At 41.6% G+C, this 21,941-nt stretch overlaps 1 protein-coding gene and 1 pseudogene across 1 annotated transcript in view; one reads left to right on the top strand and one right to left on the bottom strand.

The window, feature by feature from the left end:
• Positions 1–21,941, bottom strand: part of LOC147109903 (cell adhesion molecule CEACAM3-like) — a 218,609-nt pseudogene that overhangs the window by 29,281 nt on the left and 167,387 nt on the right.
• The window catches only part of LOC147109905 (cell adhesion molecule CEACAM6-like), a 37,803-nt gene continuing 18,951 nt past the window's right edge, over positions 3,090–21,941 (top strand). Inside the window, exons 1-2 of the mRNA XM_086004147.1 lie at positions 3,090–3,432; positions 9,426–9,701. Coding sequence (XP_085860273.1) covers positions 3,090–3,432; positions 9,426–9,701 — 619 coding nt within the window. The remainder of the gene's footprint in view (positions 3,433–9,425; positions 9,702–21,941) is intronic.

Genomic DNA, 21,941 nt, shown 5'->3' with positions numbered 1-21,941 from the left:
GTAGGAAGGGGCGAGGCCATGGAGGGATTTGAAAACAAGAATGACAATTTTGAAATCGAGGTGCTGCTTAACCGGGAGCCAATGTAGGTCAGCGAGCACAGGGCTGATGGGCAAACGGGACTTGGTGAGGGTTAGGACACGGGCAGCCGAGTTTTGGATGACCTCAAGTTTACTTATGTGGGAGGCCATCCAGGAGTGCGTTAGAATATTCAAGTCTAGTTACACGTTAAATGGTGAAAATTTAGGTCAAATATTCTATTCTATTTTCCCGATAACCTCTGACTTCAGATTCTGCAAACTACCAGGCATTCCCTATTCTGCTAAACTTTGGGAATCTTTTAATTCTCTCTGCTAAATATTCACTGTTGCGATGAACTTGATAATATTGCGCTGTGCTAGATACCTCTGAGGGGACAGGAAAACTGCATATCTGAAATATAAAGAGCAAATGTTTATAAATACACAGCAGGCCTTTCAGTGTCTCAAAAACAATCAGAGAATCATACAGCAGAGAAGGAGGCCATTCGTCCGGACTCCTTAAGAGAGCTATCGGGCCAGAAATTCCAGATCGGGGCTTGCAGCGCGTGCAAGCCCCGTATTTGCACTTACCCCGCGCTCCTGCCGATCAGCTCCAGGGACGCCTGCACTTCCAGAAACTGAAACAAGAATCCCGGGCAGCGTATGACGTCACGCCGCCCAGGAGTGCAGCCAGCGCGGACCCAGGAGCGTGCAGTGTAAAGTGAGACACGCCCCTTGAGGTCTCAGTTTCACTGGACACGCCCCCAATGTTTCTGTCAAGCTGCTTTGCTTTTTTACATGCAAAACAGCAGTTTAAATAGGTTTTTGGAAGTTTTTTCAAGATTTTGGTAACTTTTATAAAATTTTTAAAATGTTTACATTATTTTGAGTAATCTGAAGTAGTTTTAAAGAGAATTAAAGCAATTTAAAGACTTTTAAAAGCCCTAAAAGAATTTTTTTAATTCCATTTATTTATTTAGCAATGTCGTCGTCATACGTGTCTTCACACTGTTCCCTTTGGGGAACTGTATGAAGTAGTGTCGGTGCAGGCTCGATGGGCCGAAATGGCCTCTATCTGCACTGTGGGGTTTCTGTGATTCTGTGATTCTGTGATTTATGGCCATGATTAACGCTCATTCCGTGACCGTAACCATCTTTGAACCAGCCATTAGGGCGGTTAGTCCTATGGCGGGAGGGTTTTATGGGCTCCCACAAGCTATACAAGGAGGGGGGCCACCCACACCCACGGACGCAAATATCCCACTGGATGTCAACCCAGAATTTAGAGCCGGAGCTCCGACTCCACTTGCTGGGACCGTCTTGGAGCGGGGTTCGAAACCCTACCCTGATCTGGCCCAGCGGTGGGGATCCTACTGCTATGCCAAAGGCCCAATCCGATTAGCAACGTGAAATGGCTGGAATGAGCACAATTCACGGCATTAAAAGAACTCACAATTGAACTGATGATTACCTCAGCAATCTCCTCAAGGAGGTGGAGGCGCAGCGCCTGCTCATCATTGGTAATGAGAAGTCAAAGGCACCGCAAAAAGGTCAGATGATAGCTTGGTCTTTCAAGTGGCAGCATAGGGCTCCAGTCACGGGGAGGGAAAAGGCGCAGGAAACGTATGGGTGTCACGTATTGTGCGGAGTGGGCCTTTTGCGTAGCAGTAAGCATCCCCGCCGCTGGGCCAGAAGGAGTAGGGTTTCGAACCCCACTCCAGACAGTCCCGGCAAGTGGAGTCGGAGCTCCAACTATAAATTCTGGGTGGACATCCAGCGGGATACTTGCGTCCGTGGGTGTGGGTGCCCCCCCCCCCTCAGATGGGTTGTGGGAGCCCGTAAAACCCTCACGCCATAGGACTAACCACCCTAATGGCTGGTTCAAAGATGGTTACGGTCACGGAATGAGTGTTAATCATGGCCATAAATCCTTCCACCACTTCATACAGTCCCCGAAAGGGAACAGTGTGAGGATACGTACGACGATGACCTCTTGCGCAATGCACCTCCTTGGACCCTCAGTCGCAGATGCGAGGGGGCAAATCGTGCAATTGTTAAATTTTTCATTTTATTGACATGTAAAATGTTGGCCCAGTAATTCCCTTCCAAATGCGCGAGTACGATCGGGGTACTTACGCGTCTGGCCAGAGGAAATGCCGGTTTTCAGCATGCACAGTGCATGTGGGGAAAACCGGCATTTCCTGTCCTCTGAATGAAGGGGTTCAGAGGCAGAACGCGTGCGACTGCACAGGCAGCACGTGCGCAGTAAAATTCGCCGCTTTCATTCATGCTTTCAGTGAGGTCAAGTCCTTACAACTTACACATGAAAAAAGCATGGGTACAGTTGCTCCAGAGGCTGCGGAGGAAGATATTTCTTATCGTGGAGCTTCTGAAAGTATGTATGTCTGTATATATTCCCTTGCGTGTTATGCATATATTCCTTTACTTATGTGTATGAATGTATTATTTAATTATGACTTTCAGAGAAAGTAACTTATTGGAAAATCATAATTAAAAACATACATTCATACACATAAGTAAAGGAATATAAAACATACATACATATACGTAAAGGAATATATGCGGACATACATACATAATTACTTATTACTGATGAAAAGTTTCTTTCTTAAAAGTGCTGGAAATGTTACATTACTCATTTTAGAACACTCATTTTCACATTCAATTCACACAGCCACAATTGCTCCTTCTACCTACCGTTCTGAAAACCCGTTTAAAAAAAAAAAATTAAACTTTAAAACTTACTTAAAATTTCTTAAAATAACTTCCCTCCCTTTCCCAAACAAAAATATTGCCTTTCAGAAGCTCCACGATAAAATATATCTTCCTCTGCAGCCTTGGAACAACTTTACACATGCTTTTTTCAAGTGTAACTTGTAAGGACTTACCCTCACTGAATCCATGAATGAAATCTACGAAGTTCACTGCGCAAGCGCTGCCTGTGCAGTCGCACGCGCTGTGCCTATGAACCCCTTCGTTCCGAGGTCTGGAAATGCCGGCGTTCCCCGCATGCGCTGTGCATGCTGAACGCCGGCATTTCCAACGGCCAGATGCGTGAGTACCCAGACCGTACTCACGCATTTGGTCACGAATTTCTGGCCCAAGAAAACAGTCGGATAAATGTGGCCGTCGGAGGCAATGCATTTTTTTCAGTGCGGCCGTCAGCTGAGACAAGGAGAGGGAGCTGGCACTTCGGGTGGACAAATATCGCTGGGTGGACTTATACAGAGGGTGATATAAATAATGAATACAGAACACGGACTGAGTTATTCCTCCCGAACGGATCGCTTCTGCTGAAGTCAGTGACAGCTTCGGACAGTGGAGAGTACACTGTTACCATGATTCCAAACACCGGGACTCAAACATCAGCAACCATGACTCTGCATGTACTTGGTAAGTGAAAGCTTTTTTTGAGAGGACATTTGTTTATAAACCATTTGAATTGTTTTCATGTCACAAGTAATTTATCGCCAGGTATTTCAACAGTTTCAGAACAAAACTAAAATACAATAAAGTCTGCAACCAGTATCACTATAGCCGTGCCACAATCTAGCTAATAAGCTGTTTGCTATCGATTCTGTTGATATCGAAATGCTGATTAATATAGCCGAGTCACGAGCATTCTTATCCTGCAATGTTACTTTCTCGTGAATGAGATGAGTTCGCTGTCACCCCACATTATTGCCCACCAAAATCTATTATTGCATGCAACAAGAAAATGCTGCAAACGCACAGTGGATCAATCATCATCTTAAACAAAATCAGGCGGTAATGTTTCACGTGGCATTGTTGCAAAGCTGGGGACATATTTTACGAATAAATGTTTAATTGATCTATTTCCCTGGAATTAAACAGATGCAAATATGGATTGTGCAACATCTTGCTGCAGATGTTTCAATGCCGAATGATGTTAAAAGCGGTACAGAGAATCAAACTGAAGCTTTCAAAAAGCAACTGAACTGAAAAGCCACTTCGCTTGTATAACGGCTGAACATAACTGTAATTGTTCTGTTGATCGTGCGACATTTGTGGGCAGCGAATCACAGAAATTCCCATGCAACCACAACAATCTCGCTGTCTCAACAAGGAAGCATAATAGCCACCCGATTTTCATCAATAAGCAGTTCGTCCAATAACTTCCTTACCAGAGTGTCGTGAGAATGTGGGAGTGGCTACCAAAAGGAATAGCTGAGGCGAATAGCATAGTTACATTTAAGAGGAAGCTAGATAGCCACATGAGGGAGACAGGGATAGAAGGATATGCTGAGTGGGTGAGATGAAGAAGGATGGGAGTCGGCTCATGTGGAGCCGAAACAGCGGCATTGACCAGTTGGGCCGAATGGCCTGTTTCTGTGCTGTACATTCGATGTTATTTACATATGTATAATGTATCTTTCGTTTGTTTGCCTCTGATTGGCTGATTGTACCGAGTGATTGAATTCCAGCCCGACTTTCTTTCTCACAGCTGTAGTGGAACTAATGGGGACAGGGAGCAGGGCCACTTGGCACGGGACAAATGCAAAACACAATATATAACTATTGTGCTTTTAGCATTGGGCACCTGGTCCGACACGGATATACACCGTTCTTAAAATATGATCTATTGCTATTCTATATTGGTTACCTGCAATATTGTAACCAATGCTCGATAAATAATTAGCACAAAGTTCTGGCTGTTTGCAGGACATGTTCCTATTGTACAATGTGTGAATTTTGAATTGACATGGCGCTGCACCTTCGTCTTTCTGCTTTGTTTGAAATATGCAATAGCCCGCAATTAGCTGTCAGAGGCGATGCAAAGGTGATTGCATCTGGATCCGATGAACCTTACCAAATAGATCTGGAGATGTCTGTGTTGAGCTGTCTGCCATTCTCGACGTGCAATTGTGTACAGTTTTGGTCTCCTTACCTAAGGAAGGATATACTTGCCATTAACGGAGTGCAACGAAGGTTCACCAGACTGATTCCTGGGATGGGGGCATTGTCCTTTGAGGAGAGATTGAGTAGACCAGGCCTACATTCTCCAGAGTTCTGAAGAATGAGAGGTGATCTCATTGAAACATACAACATTCTTACAGGGCTTGACCGGGTAGATGCAGGGAGGATGTTTCCCCTGGCTGGAGTGTGTAGAACCAGGGGGTCACAGTCTCAGAATAAGGGGTCGGCCATTTAGGACTGAGATCAGGAGAAATTTCTTCACTCAGAGGGTGGTGAATCTTTGGAATTCTTTACCTCAGAGGGCTGTGGAAGCTCAGTCGTTGAATGTTTTGAAGACAGAGATCGATATATTTGTGAATATTAACGGAATCAACCGATATGGGGATAGTTCAGGAAAGTTGAGATGAGGTAGCAGAGCAGCCATGATCTTATTGAATGGCAGAGCAGGCTCGAAGGACCAAATGGCCTACTCCTGCTCCTACGTGTTATGTTCTTATGTTATGTAATTCATTGTAGCTCTGTGTAATGGGAATCCCCATTGCAGAACTGCTGTGACTTCAACAAGCTGCCTAAACAGGCAATCGCATTGAAGAATACTCACAGACCACAAAGCATCAAATGAAAAGCAACTTTTATCCACACATTTAAAATATGTGACAGAGAGTGAAATAAAGAGTGCGACTTTCGCATGGCGATAATGTCGAAACTGAAATATGATCAAACTTTAAAAAAATCTATAGTTTGAAAAAAAAGCAATTTTTATCCTAATGGATAAATTTGACTGTCTACAAATGAAAAAAATAGTTATCAGGGCTAGAACGGTTGTTTAGCAATCACTATGCTGTTAAAATCCCAATTGCACATTTTCCAACAACGCTTAACAGTTAGTGGAGTACTTAAAAGCGATTTTAGCGTGGAAAATCCAAATTTTCGGCAGTTGCCCTGATTTCACTGATTACACTGATTGCTGGATAAGTGGGGTGGGCGGTCCATAGTGCAAACAGTATAGGACAGTGAATGACTGACCGCAACTTCAGGATTTCTGCGTTTAGATGCGCATGTGCTAAATCCTGCACTTGCAGTCAGACCAGAGGGTTACTGATGGCGAACGATGACAGTTCTCCGTCTTAACCAACCAAAAATTCCAGGTGAATATCTTTCTTTTGAACAACAGATGCATTACACCATATCATACACAATGTATTTTACCTGTACTAGGGTGAAACGATGTTGAACCAGGCCTGTGCCTTTAAGCTTACAAAGGTTAGTTGTTATTGACTGGCGATCAAGAGATTACTGTAAAATTAATTGTTGTTGGTGAGGGAAGCAAGTTTGCAGATGGGTGAGTGGTTGTGAATCTCCCAGTCCAGCTCACAATAAATCAGCATTAAATGACTACCTTCTCTATTTATATATAATTTGTATACTTTGAGACTTATTCAAACCGTTTAGCTATGGATGACAAATTATGTCGAGACTGTTTCTCGCTGTCTGTCTGTTTGTCTGACTGCCTGTCCGCCTATCTAGCAATCTGCTTACATGCCTACATATATAACTATCTACCTTATTTTTTTCCAATCACGGGATGTGGGCTTCGTTTGCAAGGCCAGCATTTATTGCCCAGCCCTAATTGCTCTTGAAAATTTGGCGGTGAGCCATCTTCTTGAACAGTCCATGTGTTGAAAGTGCTCCCACAGTGCTGTTGGGAGGGCGTTCCAGCATTTTGTCCCAGCGATGGTGAAGGAGCGGCAATACATTTCCAAGTCAGGAGTTCGGCTTCGATTGGAGCTTGGGGGTGGTGGTGTGGTTATGCGACTGTTGCCCTTGTTCTTCTAGCTGGTAAAGGTCGTGGCTTTGGGTTGTGCTGTCGAAGAAGTCTTGGCGAGTTGCTGGAGTGTACCTTTTAGATGGTACAAACTGCAGCCACGGTGGTGGAAAGAGTGAACGTTTCAGGCGGTGGATGGGGTGCCAATCAAGCTGCTGCTTTCTCCTGGATGGTGTCGAGCTTCTTGAATGTTGTTGGAGATAAACTCATCCAGGCAATTGGAGAGTATTCCATCACACTCCTGACTTATGCATTGATGATGGTGGGATGATGGGCAGGCAGCAGGTGAATCACTGGCTGCTGAATACCCAGGATCTCGGACCTGCTCTTATAGCCACAATATTTATGTGGCTGGTCCAGTTAACTTTCTGGTCAATGGTGACCCCCAGGATGTTAATGGTGAGGGATTGGGCGATGGTAATGCCGTTGAGTGTTAAGGGGAGGTGTATAGATTCTGTGTTTTGGGAGATGGTCTTTGCCTGGCACTTATATAGCGTGAATATTAATTGTCACGTATCAGGGCAGGAATAAATGTAGTCCAGTTCTTATTGTATGCGGGCATGAACTGCAACATTATCTGAGGAATTGTGAATGGAACTGAACACTGCACAATCATCAGCGAACATTCACATTTCTGACCTTATGATGGAGAGAAGATCATTGGTGCAGCAGCTGAAGATGGTTGGGCCTAGGAGACTGCCCTGAATATCTGCTGCAGCAATCTCCTGTGGCTAAGATGATTGGCCTCCTTCAAACTTCTTCCATCGTGCTAGGTATGACTCGAGCCAACTTAGCTTTTTCCCCCGATTACCATTGACCTCAATTTTATGAGGGATCCTTGATGCCACACTCGGTCAAATAGAGTCGTGATATCAACAGCAATCACTCTCACTTCACCTTTGCAATTCAAATCTTTTGTCCGTGCTTAGACCAAGGCAGTACAGAGGTCTTGCGCCAAGTGGCACTGGTGGAATACAAACTGTGCATGGGTGAGCAGGTTATTGGCGAGTGAGTGCCGCTTGATAGCACTGTTGACCAACCATTCCATCGCTTTGCTGATCATTGAGAGTAGACTGATGGGGTGGTAATTGACCGGATTGGATTTGTCCTGATTTTTGTGGACAGTACTTACCTAGTTAGTTTTCCATTTTGTCAGGTTGATGCTAGTTTTGTAGCTGTACAGGAACAGCTTGGCTAGAGGCGTGGCCAGTACTGGAGCACAAGTCTTCAGCGCTGCAGCTGGGGTGTTGTCAGGGCACATAGAATTTGCTGTATCCAGTGCACTCAGCCATTTTTTGATATTACATATTGTCTGTTTATCCCCTCTCTTGCTCTCTTTCTGTCCCTCCTTATCCATCAAGAACATGATCTGACAACTACATAATCTCAGAATAGCAGAAGATATTGACTGATATACTCCTACACAGGTCACGGAATTAAGAAATTCCTGAAATTGGTTCTCAATTAGCCTTTAACCCTTCGAACCCGTATCCTTTTGTCCTATTCTCAGTTTAATTTGAAGTGCTTTCTGGATATACCTTTTACATACAATTTGTTATTCCCTATACCCAACAAGATCACTTTTAAATCTCTTCTTTTAAGGCAGAAATTATAAGTTTATTCATTGCTTCGACCATGGATCAGCCCCATAATATTCATTGCTTATCTGTGCTCTGCCTCTCATAGTTCAATGCGTCCCTTGTCTCAAGTTTTCAGATCTGCACACAGTACTCGAGGAGTGCTCTGGCCAGAGAACTGTACCATGTGGGCATGTCTTTTATGATTTGTACTGCATTGTTTTGTGTATAAGGGTCAGCATTCTCTTCGCATTGTGATTGCTGATGATCAATGATTAGAGCTTCAGGTCTACTAAGGTTCCTAGATTTGTTTTAAATACATCATTATCAATTTTCAGCAGCGTTCATGCAGTACATATATCAACCATTAGTTGTCTTCCTACGTTCAGTACTTTTAATTTGCATTTATATTCTAATTTAAAGCACCCCACTTTAATAAGGATGTCAAGGCCTTGCAGAAGTTGCACAGGAGATTAAGCAGAATGATACCATGGATGAGAGACTTCAGTTATGGGGAGAGACTAGAGAAGTTGAGATTGTTCTCCTTCGGGCGGAGAAGGTTAAGGGGAAGCTTAGCAGAGGTTTCATATTTATGAGGGGCCTTGATCGAGTTGATGGGGAGAAACTGCTTCCACTGGCAGGTGGGTCTGTAAATACAGGACACAGATTTAAGATAATTGGCGAATGAACCGGCGGAGATGAGAATTATTCTTACACAGAGAGCTATAATGATCTGGAATGCACTGCCTTAAATTGTGGTAAAGGCAGATTCACTAGGAATTTTCAAAAGTAATTGGAAAGGGATGCAAAATGGGCGGTATTGCATTTTGCGTCTGTTATTTGTCCCTTCCAATAATCAGTCCTATTGACTTCAATTTCAGACAGGCGTACAAGTGGCGAGTGATGTGAAACCGCCCGTTGTGCATTTGCACCCAATTTGAATTTTATCCTCTTGATGTTTACATGTGAAATTACTTAATTAGCGTTTTGTTACAGCTTTTGTCGAAAATGATATAACTGCCTTTCCCTTTTAATTGTATTTACAAAACCAATTTCCAACATCACTGTGTCAGCCAACAATTCAAACCCAGTAGAAAACATCGTTACCATTTTACTGACTTGTCATGCTTCGGGCTTTGTACAGTCACAGATTTGGTTTAAGGCTAACCGACCTGTCCAGGATAATGACAGAATAATAACTTCTCCGGACAATGTTACACTGACTATAATCAGAGTTAACAGAAATGATTCAGGAACATATAAATGTAATGCCAGCAACATTTATAGCAGCGATTCTGGATATACCATCCTGCAAATTAATTGTAATTATGCTGGGTGCCAAAAGTATTAGTTTGTATTATATATTAGTGATTCTTTTAGTTATACGAAAGCCAAATGTTCTTGAATTTCTTGTAGATGGACCAGAAAAGTTCATTATTACCCTGTTAGGGTAGAAATTGGGAAAGCTCTTACATGTTATTGTTCTGGCCTAACAGACCCAGCTGGTGCATATGAATGGTATAATGGGTCCAATCTGTTAAAGATAGGACCAATTAAAACACTGACTGAATAAGATCCAATTATGATGAGAAATATATTGTCAGGTTAATAATATCATAAACAAATTGTAGGAAATTTGCTGATGATACAAAGCAAGTTGTGAGGAGAACACAAAGTGTCTGAAAAGAGATATAGATAGGTTAAGTGAGTGGGCAAAAATTTGGCAGATGGAATATAACATGGGAAATTGTGAAGTTATCCACTTTGGTAGGAAATATGAAAAAGCAAAGTATTATTTAAATGGAAGGAGACTGTAAAGTGCTGCGGTTCAGAGAGATCTGGATGTCCATGTTCATGAAACACAGAAAGTTACTATGCAGGTACAGCAATTAATTAAGAAGGCAAATGGAATATTGGTCCTTATTTCAAGCGGGATGGAGTATAAAAGTAGGGAAGTCTTGCTACAAATGTACAGGGCGTTGGTGAGACCACACCTGGAGCACTGCATAGAGTTTTGGATTCCTTATTTAAGGAAGGATAAACTTGTATTTGAGGGAGTCCAGAGAAGGTTTACTAATTTGATTCCTGAGATGAAGGGGTAGACATATCAGGAAAGGTTGACCAGGTTGGGCCTATACTCATTGAAGTTTAGATGAATGAGAGGTGATCCTTAAGCAACCCGCTTGATTGGCAACCCATCCATCAACTTAAACATTTACTCGCTCCACCATCGGCACACCACGGCTGCAGAGTGTACCATCTACAAGATGTTCTGCAGCAACTCGCCAAGGCTTCTTCAGCAGCACCTCCCATACCCACGACCTCTTCCACCTGGAAGGACAAGGGCAGCAGGCGCATGGGAACACTCCAACCTCCAAGTTCCCTTCGAAGTCACACACCATCCTGACTTAGAATTATATTACCGACACTTCAACGTCGCTGGGTCAAAATCCTGGAACTCCCTAACTAACAGCACTGCATGAACATTAAGTTCTCAACTCCCCTTTTGTGGTTCTAGCATGAAGCCAAGGTTTGTGCAGCTTTTACTGGTTTACAGACCAGTGACAACAGTCTTTCCCTCGTTAAACTCCTTTCACAATTTTAGGCACTTCTATGGTATCTTCTGTTAAACTTCGCTGTTGCAGTGAAAACTATTTAGTATTTTGCCCTCGTCTCATTCATATCCTCTCATCGCTGGCATCCTAGTGAAAGCCACAACTACACACAATACTCTACCTATGGCCTGACGGATGTATTGTGCAGACTCATCATCACCTCCTTGAATTTGTATTCAATACACTTGTATACACAGAAGCCAGAATTCTATTTGTCCTTTATGCAGAGTTGCCAGTTGTAGTCCTGCTTTAAAGGATCGCGCAGCTGCAACCCAACATCACTCAGTTCCTGAATCTCATCAAGAATCTCCCATTTATCACCGATTTTCCATTCAATTATTGGAACAGATAATCAGTAATGGTGTGTAACTGGCGGTCACTCCCCAATCGGCAGTTTTTACAATTAGCAAGTGCTGTAGTGGGTGACTATAAATGTATGGTGTGATCAATGGCAAAATACCTGAACCAGCTTGTGGACCATGGAGTTGCAAAGAGTTTTATTCAAAAGTGATAAAATTAATAACGTAGGTTTCATCCATTGGCCTCTTTTTTTTTTGCAGCAATTGAAACTTGAAACCAGTCAAGCACTATGCAAATAAAATCTGAACAATATATCTTCTCTTGCGATTACATATTACTACCGAATTGCAATTGTCTCTGGCATGTGATAATAACGTTCAGTATTTTGTCTGTTTGCATTTTTCAGATCAAACCAATGGCGACAATAACATAAGCAGTGGCGCCATAGCAGGGATAGTGATTGCTGCTCTTATGGTGTGTTTGATCAGCGGGATCACTGCATGGTTGGTCAAAAGGAAAGCTGCCGGGTAAATATAGTATTCAGCTTTAACCAACATCTTGAATAGTTTTGTCCAAAGCCCGGTAGATTGAATTAAAGTAGGTTTGAAAAAAGTTGTTTCCAAATATTTCTATATCACACTTCAAATGTATGTAGTGATAAGGCATATTTCCACGTTTAATATTAATTTATTTGTTTTCGGATTGATTAGAATCTGTCTCTGCAAACGTCTCATGCTGTAATTTCACCCTTCCTCCACTAGTGATGCTGCATTGCCTCAGTTTTGCGTCTCCCAAGCACTCAAGCTGTAGTACAGAGAAATATTTAGGCTTCCACCAACTTTAATCTGCTTCCCAAATATCCCCAAGTTTTAATACTTGACTATAAACAATAATATGCATGATAGGTTAAAATAAGGACACACTTTTAGACTTTGTACTGGTAACCTGAATAATAACTCCATGTCCTGATCAAATTATTTGCTCTAGCGGGCTTGACGTGAAGTCTTGACTCCTGACGTGGAGATCGACTTTAATGCAGGAAATTTCTTGTTTCCGTTCAAAAAAACAGTTTTCATTAATAATTGGTTCTGAATAATTGGAATTGCTGTTGCAGATCATATTTAATGAATGATTGTAATAAATTGTCATCCTGAAAGTTCACATTTCGGCCTGTTGCACAACATTTATTTAGGATGGATGAACGAATGCAGGGGCAAAATGCTGCGAACATTACTTCAACCGTAAACGGTAAGTGAAATACTTCAACATTTCCAAGCTGCTGTGCCAATGTAGGTTTTAACAGTTCTTCTTGATTTCAATGTAATTTAACTAAACACATATAAATATTTTGAAGCGTTATGCTTGAACCTAAATGAAGAGAAGTTAATGCAACAAATCCTGTTGCGTGCTTTGCAAATGAAGTAATTGCATAGCATGCTTCATGCTAGTTTGGAAAAAATACGTAGGATTACATAGAATATACAGGACAGAAAACGGCCATTTGGCCCAATAAGTCCGTGCTGGCGTTTATGCTCCACTCGGGATTCCACCCAGCCTTCCTCATCTAACTCTTTCAGCATAACTCACTATTCCCTTCTCGCTCATATGTTTATGTAGCATCCCCTTAAAAGACATAAGCACGTGTTTAGCACAACGTTCTGTTTAACATAGCTCTTTCAACACATGACTAAGATGGGAATGGTGAAAGGAACAAACCTATATGCAAAATACATCTTAATGAAAATCCTTTAAGTTCCAATCTCTGTTCCTGGCTCCACTTTCATGTGATGGTCTCAGCATGCAAAGACTTGTATATTCCTTACACCAGCTGAGGAGCTCATAGAATTTTATAGAGAAACACAATGGACAAAGTGATGAAAATTATCGTGAATCTATAACATTTATTTTGTTTTCACATTGGCTGTTCCATTTGTAATGTAAATCAGCTCGACTAACACTAAAATTACCAGGTTTTGGGGCTAAGTTTGTCCTTCTGCCTTAGCGCAAAAGGGGTGATATTTGGATTTATATGGAGAAATGTAAAAAGAGATTCTGACTTTCATTCATGCATTTTACTTCATCGCTGCAAGTTAAAATTACTCCCAATAATTGGCGGGCTCCAACTGCACCCTTTTATCCTAAAATAGAATTTATGTCCCATCCGCCTTTAACTTGATAGACACAGAATCCACGCAAAAAAGAGTAAAAGAAGAATATGAACTAAAGTTGCAACTTCTTACAATATCTTATTCCATTTTCATCTAGAATTGTTCATTGATTTAGAACTGAAGTACTTTCCTTGAAGAGGTTGGTGAGGAGGTTTGATCGAATGGTAACAGGGATGCGGGACTTCAGTTCCGTGGAGATGCTAGAGAAGCTGGGATTGCTGTTCTTAGAGCTGAGAAGGCCAAGGGGAGATTAAATGGGTGTTCAAAATCATCAAGAATGTTGCTAGAGAGAATATAGATAAACTGTTCCAGTGGTAGAAGGTTCAATAACCAGAGGACAAAGATTCAGGCTTCTTGTCAAATGTGAAATCTGCCGGATGAGATTTTTTTATGCAGTGAGTAGTTATGACCTGGAATGCACTGCCTGAAGTGATGATGGAAGCAGATTCAATAGTAACTTTCGAAAGGGAATTGGATAAATAGTTGACGGGGAAAAAAGTGACAGGGCTCTAGGAAAAGGGTGGCAGATTAGATTACATGCTCAAACAGCTGGTAGAGACAGGATGGGCCGAATGGCTTCCTTCTGTGCTGTATCATTCTATGATTCTTTTATTGTATTTTCAAGCTGATTGAATGTTTGATATTGCCACAGACATCTCCGCGACAGTCGGTGAGAACTCAGCAGGGACCTATGAAAATATTCCAAGAAAACAAAAGGCTGGTACATTTCTCTTAATATTCTATGATATTGGTGAGCTCAGTAAACTACAGGGAATCTATTCTTGTCTACAACCAGCGAAGTCAGGGTTCCTGCAGCAGCAGTAAACTTGAGTCACATATAACCAGAACAGGGTGGGGGGTGGTAGGCGATCTCGCCTCAGTGCATTAGTGGACCAGTTGGGGTTTTACAACAGTCCAAAAATGTATCTGGTGCTAGATAGAACATTGGGGTGAACTTTCAATTTCACAACAGAAACGAAAATCGGGCTGAGCGTAAAACGGCTGTTTGATTAACTATTGTCCTTGTTCCAACCGGCGTTAAACGTGAAAATTCACATCCTGCAATTTCATTTGTGGGATGGATAATATAAGCAAACTCTTCTAACTTTTATCTCCGGATATATGGTGTTGGGTTAACCATTAACTACAAGGGATTCTTCATGTAAATCTTTACAATTTTTTTCATCCAATTGATTTTGTACAGGAGAGAGCTCTGAAACGGCTTGATGAAAACTGCACTTACATGGTGAGGAAATTATTATTTTTATTCCTGCATAACATTCACTTTCAGTTTATAAAAATGTAATTTCAGTTCTCTTTGGCTGCGTTCCATATCGCGGCCAATCTGTTAGCTAAAAATAACGATTTCTTCACTTTTAACAGGGATTACAGCTGCAAGATCAATCTGTTTACAGTGATCTGATGAGGTAAGTGGGTAGAAAAAATTACAACCACTCCTCCATGTTGCAAAAAAAATGAAATATAGACATTTTATTTGTTCCCAGGATAGGGCTTTCACGTGTCAAGGCAGTGTTTATGTCTGATCCCCAAGTGCTCTAACAGCATTACCTATCCACCATGTAGAGCAGGACTGGTGAGAGATATAGATTGTATTGGGTGACACGATTCTTTCCCAAAAGGACATTAATCAACCAGTTGGATTGAACAACAAATGCAATTTCACAACATTTCACAACTTCTCACAAATTACCTTTTTTATTGTGTACAATTCCAGAGGCTGCTATGGTGATCTTTGCACTCTAGTCTTCTGGGAGACCAGTCCTCTCGGATAACGTGCCTTATTTGAGAATAAATTATGCAATAATTGACTATATTTTGAGTGCACTAGATATCGATATTTGGCTTATTTCTATATATCTTGTTGCGTGACACCAAAGACTTCAAACAAAATACTATTACAACTGAGAATGCTGATTTCATTTATTTATTGTAAAGCTTCCGACTTGTGATATTCCCCTATAGTAAAGGGAACTTGCTGTGCTGTAAGAAGCATAAAAGATCTTGATCGAGCAAGATTCCTGTTTGTTCTGTGCTTTTTCAGAAATCTCATGAGATGGTTGGCGGGAGGCTTGGGGGACCCTACCATTCATCTAACGTTCTGGAAGTGGAGAGCGGGAAAACAGTGTTTCTGCTATTGGTCAAATACAGATCATGTGTGGCAGTGTGTGGGCCTATCAGCTCCTGTTTCTCCAGGTGCTGTCACGACTCTACTCTTCTACTCTAATCAGTCCACTGCTGAACAGTGCCACTGGAGAGCCGCTATTTTCTACATATATTTAAAGAAGACATTGAATCTACCTTGTAATAGCCAGGTATTCCAAGTGTGCATCACACACACAAATCCTTAATTACTTCAAATTTACAACAGTCAAGCACATTGTACTTTGTGAGCATCTCTGACATCTTCATTCCCAGAGAATTCAGCGGCTTTGTGCAATAGCTGACACCCAACATCCCACTGCACCCTTGAAGGAGCACAGATTGCCGCTTCACATCAGCAATGAAATCTGTTGCTAATTCCCAACTGCAGCATATTTCACTGAAGTTTTTCGTACATACTTAGAGTCATTTTTTCCCGTAATTTTGTTTCAACAGACATTAACTCTATTGGTGAATCATAGAGCATTGTTGGTTTGTGACTGGCTACAACAGCAGGACAACTGATTGAAGAAAATGTTTGCTGCAAGATACTTGTCTCACCTTTCCTTTAAAATAGTTATTCTCTGCTTCTCCCAGCCCCATCTCGATTTTCTCCCTGAGAAAATCCTCTCTCAGCCTGTCTACTAAGCAATTCCTCATATTCATGATTTCAATATCCTTCTCAAGTCACCTTGCCCTCTCGCCCCTGATTTCACTCCACTTCCGTCCTCACAAAACCTCTCCCTCCATATAAACTCACTTCCTCATATACATTTCCACCCTCAACCTTACCATCTAACGTGCCTTCTCTACATCTATTTTCTCAACCTCAGGCTAGGCCATCTCCGATCTGTATAAATCACCAGCAATGTCCCCTAACCACCTAACCAATATTGTCTCTAAGTCCTCCAATTTGAAGTTTTCATCTTGGTATCTAAATCGATTCAGGGCCTCACCCCTCCGTATCTCTGAAACGTTGTCCAACGCTGCACCCCTCCTCACCCCCACTAACGGGTTTGCATTCTTTCGACTTTTTTGTCTTCTTCCTTCCCTTCATCCCACCATTGGTAATGATGGCTTCAGTCATCTAGGTTCCAGCGTCTCAAATTCCCTTCCTGTAAATTGCCTACTTCATTTCCTATTGATCCTCTATATCATGGACTCCTCCCATTCCCCTCCTGCACAATGCCAGAAATATTTTTTTAAATAATTAAATGCAGTAAAGTTCAATTATTTATGCAGCTAATTCAATAATTATGAATCAGCAGTTCTGTAAAGCAGTGTCTGCTCCTTCTCAGCCAACAGGGGAGTGAGAGCTTTCATCCTGGGTAGCTGAATTTTATGGGCTTGTTGATGTTAGAAAAGAACACGTGTTGGGTAGATTTGCAATTTTCCACCCGGGCATTAAACTGGCGCTGGGCATGGACCACTCATTATCAAAACCGTCTAGTATATATTTCCAAATGGACTGGTGGTATGTCATGGGTTGCCGATCCACAACAATAGCTTCATTTGCACCTGCCAAGGTGGAAGTCTACAACTAGTGTTTATAGCACAAGATGTAATAGCAGGAGTAGGCCATGTGGCCCCTATAGCCTGCTCCGACATTCAATTAATTCATGCTTGATCACGACCTCACCTCCACTTTCCCGCCTGATCTCCATATCTCTTGATTCCCCTAGTGCCCAAACATCTATCTATCTCTGCCTTGAATATACTCAACGACTCAGCATTCACAGCCCTCTGGGGCAGAGAATTCCATACATTCACAACGCTCTGGTTACTGGCTTTTAATGATTTTTGTACTTGGACTCCCAAATCTCTTTGTTACTCTACAGTTCCTGGTTCAGACTGCATGTGGAGTACTGTGTACAATTATGGGTACCAAACTATAGAAAGGATACACTGGCCTTGGATAAAGTACAGCACCGTTTCACCAGAATGTTAGCAATGCACCAAGGATTAAATTATGAAGAGAGATTACATAAGAACATAAGAACATAAGAAATAGGAGCAGGAGTAGGCCAATCGGCCCCTCGAGCCTGCTCCGCCATTCAATAAGATCATGGCTGATCTGATTCTAACCGCCAATCTACTATCACAGAACCATCTCCTGAATCTAACAGAATTAGACACACGAAATAGGAGCAGGATCAGGCTACACGGCCCCTGGGCCCGCTCCACTACCCACAGGGCCATGACCGATCCGAACCTAGACTCATGTCCAAATTCCTGCCCGCTCCCCATAACCCTTTACTCCCTTTACTTCTAGGAAACTCTGTTTCTGTTTTAAATTTATGTAATGATGTAGCTTCTACAGCTTTTTGGGGCAGCATATTCCATGGAGTTACCACCCTCTGAGTGAAGTAGTTCCTCCTCATCTCAGTTTTGAAAGAGCAGCCCCTTATTCTAAGACTATGCCCCCTAGTTCTAGTTTCACCCATCATCGGGAACATCCTCCCCGCATCCACCCGATCCAATCCCTTCACAATCTTATATGTTTCAATAAGATCGCCTCTCATTCTTCTGAACTCCAATGAGTAGAGTCCCAATCTACTCAACCTCTCCTCATATGTCCATCCCCTCATCCCCGGGATTAACCGAGTGAACCTTCTTTGTACTGACTCGAGAGCAAGTATGTCTTTTCTTAAGTATGGACACCAAAACTGGATGCAGTATTCCAGGTGCGGTCTCACCAATACCTTGTACAACTGAAGCAATACCTCCCTATTTTTATATTCTATCCCCCTAGCAATCAAAGCCAACATTCCATTGGCTTTCTGAATCACTTGCTGCACCTGCATACTAACCTTTTGAGTTTCGTGCACCAGGACCCCCAGATCCCTTTGTACTTCAGTACTTTCCAGTTTCTTACCATTAAGATAATAACTTGCTCTACGATTTTTCCTGCCAAAGTGCATAACCTCACATTTTCCAGTATTGTATTCCATCTGCCAAATCTCTGCCCACTTACTTAGCCTGTCTATGTCCCCTTGCAGGTTTTTTATGTCCTCCTCACTCACTACTTTCCCTCCCATCTTAGTATCATCTGCAAACTTTGATATGTTACACTTGGTCCCCTCCTCCAAATCGTTAATATAGATTGTAAAGAGTTGGGGACCCAGCACCGACCCCTGTGGAACACCACTAGTTACTGATTGCCAGTCCAAGAATGAACCATTTATCCCAACTCTCTGCCTTCTGTTAGATAGCCAATCCTCTATCCATGCCAGAATATTACACCGAATCCCGTGTTTTTTTATCTTAAGCAATAATCTTTTGTGTGGCACCTTGTCAAGTGCCTTTTGGAAGTCCACTGGTTCCCCTTTATCCACCCTATATGTTACTTCCTCAAAGAACTCCAGCAAATTTGTCAAACATGACTTCCCCTTCATAAAACCATGCTGACTTTGTCCTATTAAATTATGATTATCAAATGTCCTGTTACTGTCTCCTTAATAATGGACTCCAATATTTTACCTACCACAGATGTTAGGCTAACCGGTCTATAGTTTCCAGCCTTCTGTCTACTGCCCTTTTTAAATAAGGGCGTTACATTAGCAGTTTTCCAGTCTGCCAGGACCTTTGCTGAGTCCAGGGAGTTTTGGAAAATTATTACCAATGCATCCAGAATCCCTACCGCCACTTCCCTCAAGACCCTAGGATGTAAGCCATCAGGTCCAGGTGATTTATCCGCCTTGAGTCCCATTATTTTACCGAGTACCACTTCCTTAGTGATTTTGATCGTGTTTAGCTCCTCCCCCTCTATAGCCCCCTGTTTGTCCAGTGTTGGGATATTCTTAGTGTCTTCTACTGTAAAGACTGATATAAAATATTCATTCAGTGTTTTTGCCATGTCCATATTTCCCACCATTAATTTCCCGGTCTCATCCTCTAAGGGACCAACATTTACTTTAGCCACCCTTTTTCTTTTTATATAACTATAAAAACTCTTACTATCTGTTTTTATATGTTTTGCTAATTTACTTTCATAATCTATCATCCCTTTCTTAATCAATCCTTTTGTTATTTTTTGCTGTCTTTTAAAGTTTTCCCAATCCTCTATCCTCCCACTAGATTTGGCTACCTTATATGCCCTTGTTTTTAGTCGAATACTATCCTTAATTTCTTTACTTAGCCACGGATGGCTGTCTTTTCTTTTACACCCTTTTCTTCTCAGTGGAATATATTTTATTGGAAGTTGTAAAATAACTCCTTAAATGTACACCACTGATCATGTATCGTCTTACCCTTTAATCTATTTTCCCAATCCACTCTACTCAATTCCGCTCTCACACCTTCATAGTCTCCTTTATTCAAGCTTAGCACGCTTGTTTGAGATCCAACCTTCTCACCCTCTAATTGAATATGGAATTCAATCATGTTATGGTCACTCATTCCAAGTGTATCCTTTACTCGGACATTTTTAACTAATCCTGTCTCGTTACACAGGACCAGATCTAAGGTTGCTTGCCCGCTGGTCGGTTCAGTTACATACTGAGATTATATAAACTCAGTTTGTATTCCCTAAAAATTATAAGGTTAGGAGGTGATTTGACTGACATAATTATAAATTTGAAAGTAGTTCATAGGGTAGATACTGAGAACACTTTTCCATTGGTGGGGGTTTCTGGGACAAAGGTACATCACCTTAAAATGCGAATCACGCAATCAGGAGACAAATTAGGAAACAGTTCTTCAAACAAACGTTGTTAGAAATGTGGAACTGTCACCAACAAAAAGCAATAGGTGCCAGCTCAATTAACAATTGTAAATCTAAGGTCGATATATATTTGCTAGCCAAGGGTGTTAAGGGATATGGAGCAAAGGTGAGTGAATGGAGTTAGGATAAAGGTCAGCCATGATCTCATCGACCTCTAACTCCCGGTTTCATTCTGGTGAATAAGCATGGTGGGGTGAATGCCTAATTCTGCCACTATGCTTTTCACGATTTCGAAAATACGTCTATTTATCCTTCTGCGATCCAAAGTAGATGACCTCACCTTTGATCAGATTGAACTCCATTTGCCATAATTTAGCCCACTCACTTAATCTGCCTATGCCCCGTTTTAAATCCCTATTCCCATCGAAACTTCTTATTGCCTCGCCTATCCTAGCAGCATCTGCAAACTTGGATATTCAACACACTCTTCCTTCATCCAAGTCGTTAGTAAATATTGTTAAAAGTTGAGGCCCCAGAACCTATTCCTGGCCAGCAGCCCCCATCACTACCTCCCAATTTGATTACTTTTATCCCCATTCTCTATCACTGAGCTCTCAAGCAGGAGATTACAAAACAAAGGATAAGTTGAAAATGTACACGAGGCTCTTTTGTTTGTTGTGTGTACTCTTCATTTAACAATAAATTTATTTTGACATATTTGAAGAGAAAATGGAACATTGCTGAACTATGCATTCATTGGACCCAGGGGTAAAACTGGTGCATGACGAAGTTGGAAACACAAAATGTTTGCAGTGAATTAAAAGCAATTATTATTTTTTTTCTATTTAACGTAGCTTGAAATTAAATGAAACTGTCAGCTGTCAATAAGGGTTTAACAGTTTGTTTTGGTGTTAGTTGCTGAGGAAATTGAACAATTTGCATTTTAACTCGCTCAGATAAATGCAGAAGTTCTTTCATTTTGGGAAGTTAACATTTTCGACTGAGTGTAAGAAGGAACCAACAAATGAAAAAGGTACATTGCAATTAAAAAAATATAATTGATATATTGTAAAATCTGAACGTTTTCATGAGGTCCTAACATATTAGTTCTGTTTTCAATATGTAAATGATAATGCTGTACAGGATTAAATTGTAACAAAAATGTAAAGTTCCTGTGCTGATCACCGTCGCTTCACTGCTCTGGGCTTCGAGTTTTTATTCACGGCCTCCTCTATCAGATTAGAAGAGCAGCAGCCCAACCATGCAGAGCAGTGGGTGATGAGAATCGTTTCGAAAGAGACAGAGAAGCAAAGAACAAATTAAAAAATGCGTTGTCTTTTACATGAGTAATTACAATCTGCAACTGTACGGAAAAGTCGGTACGTCAAAATTGCCCTGCTCATGTATAGAAAGCACACACAACTAGAGGCAATAATATTTGGAGTGAAATGTGCCGATCCGATCAGTTCATGACTGTTATGGATGAAGTACTTGGGCTGTAGTTAATTCGACATCAAGCGAAAATGGACGATATACATGTTACTGTTGCAGCAGCTTTGAAAACATGTGATGGTCAGATATAACGTAGTTATTCATTCCTGAGATGTAGGCGGCGCTGGCTAGGCCAGCATTTATTGCCCATCCCTAATTGCCCTT

This window comes from Somniosus microcephalus, chromosome 12 (genome assembly GCF_052327205.1).
Source record: "Somniosus microcephalus isolate GS21.2 chromosome 12, FLI_Smic_1.0, whole genome shotgun sequence".
Taxonomy (NCBI): domain Eukaryota; kingdom Metazoa; phylum Chordata; class Chondrichthyes; order Squaliformes; family Somniosidae; genus Somniosus; species Somniosus microcephalus.
This window is presented reverse-complemented; position numbering and strand designations above follow the sequence as displayed.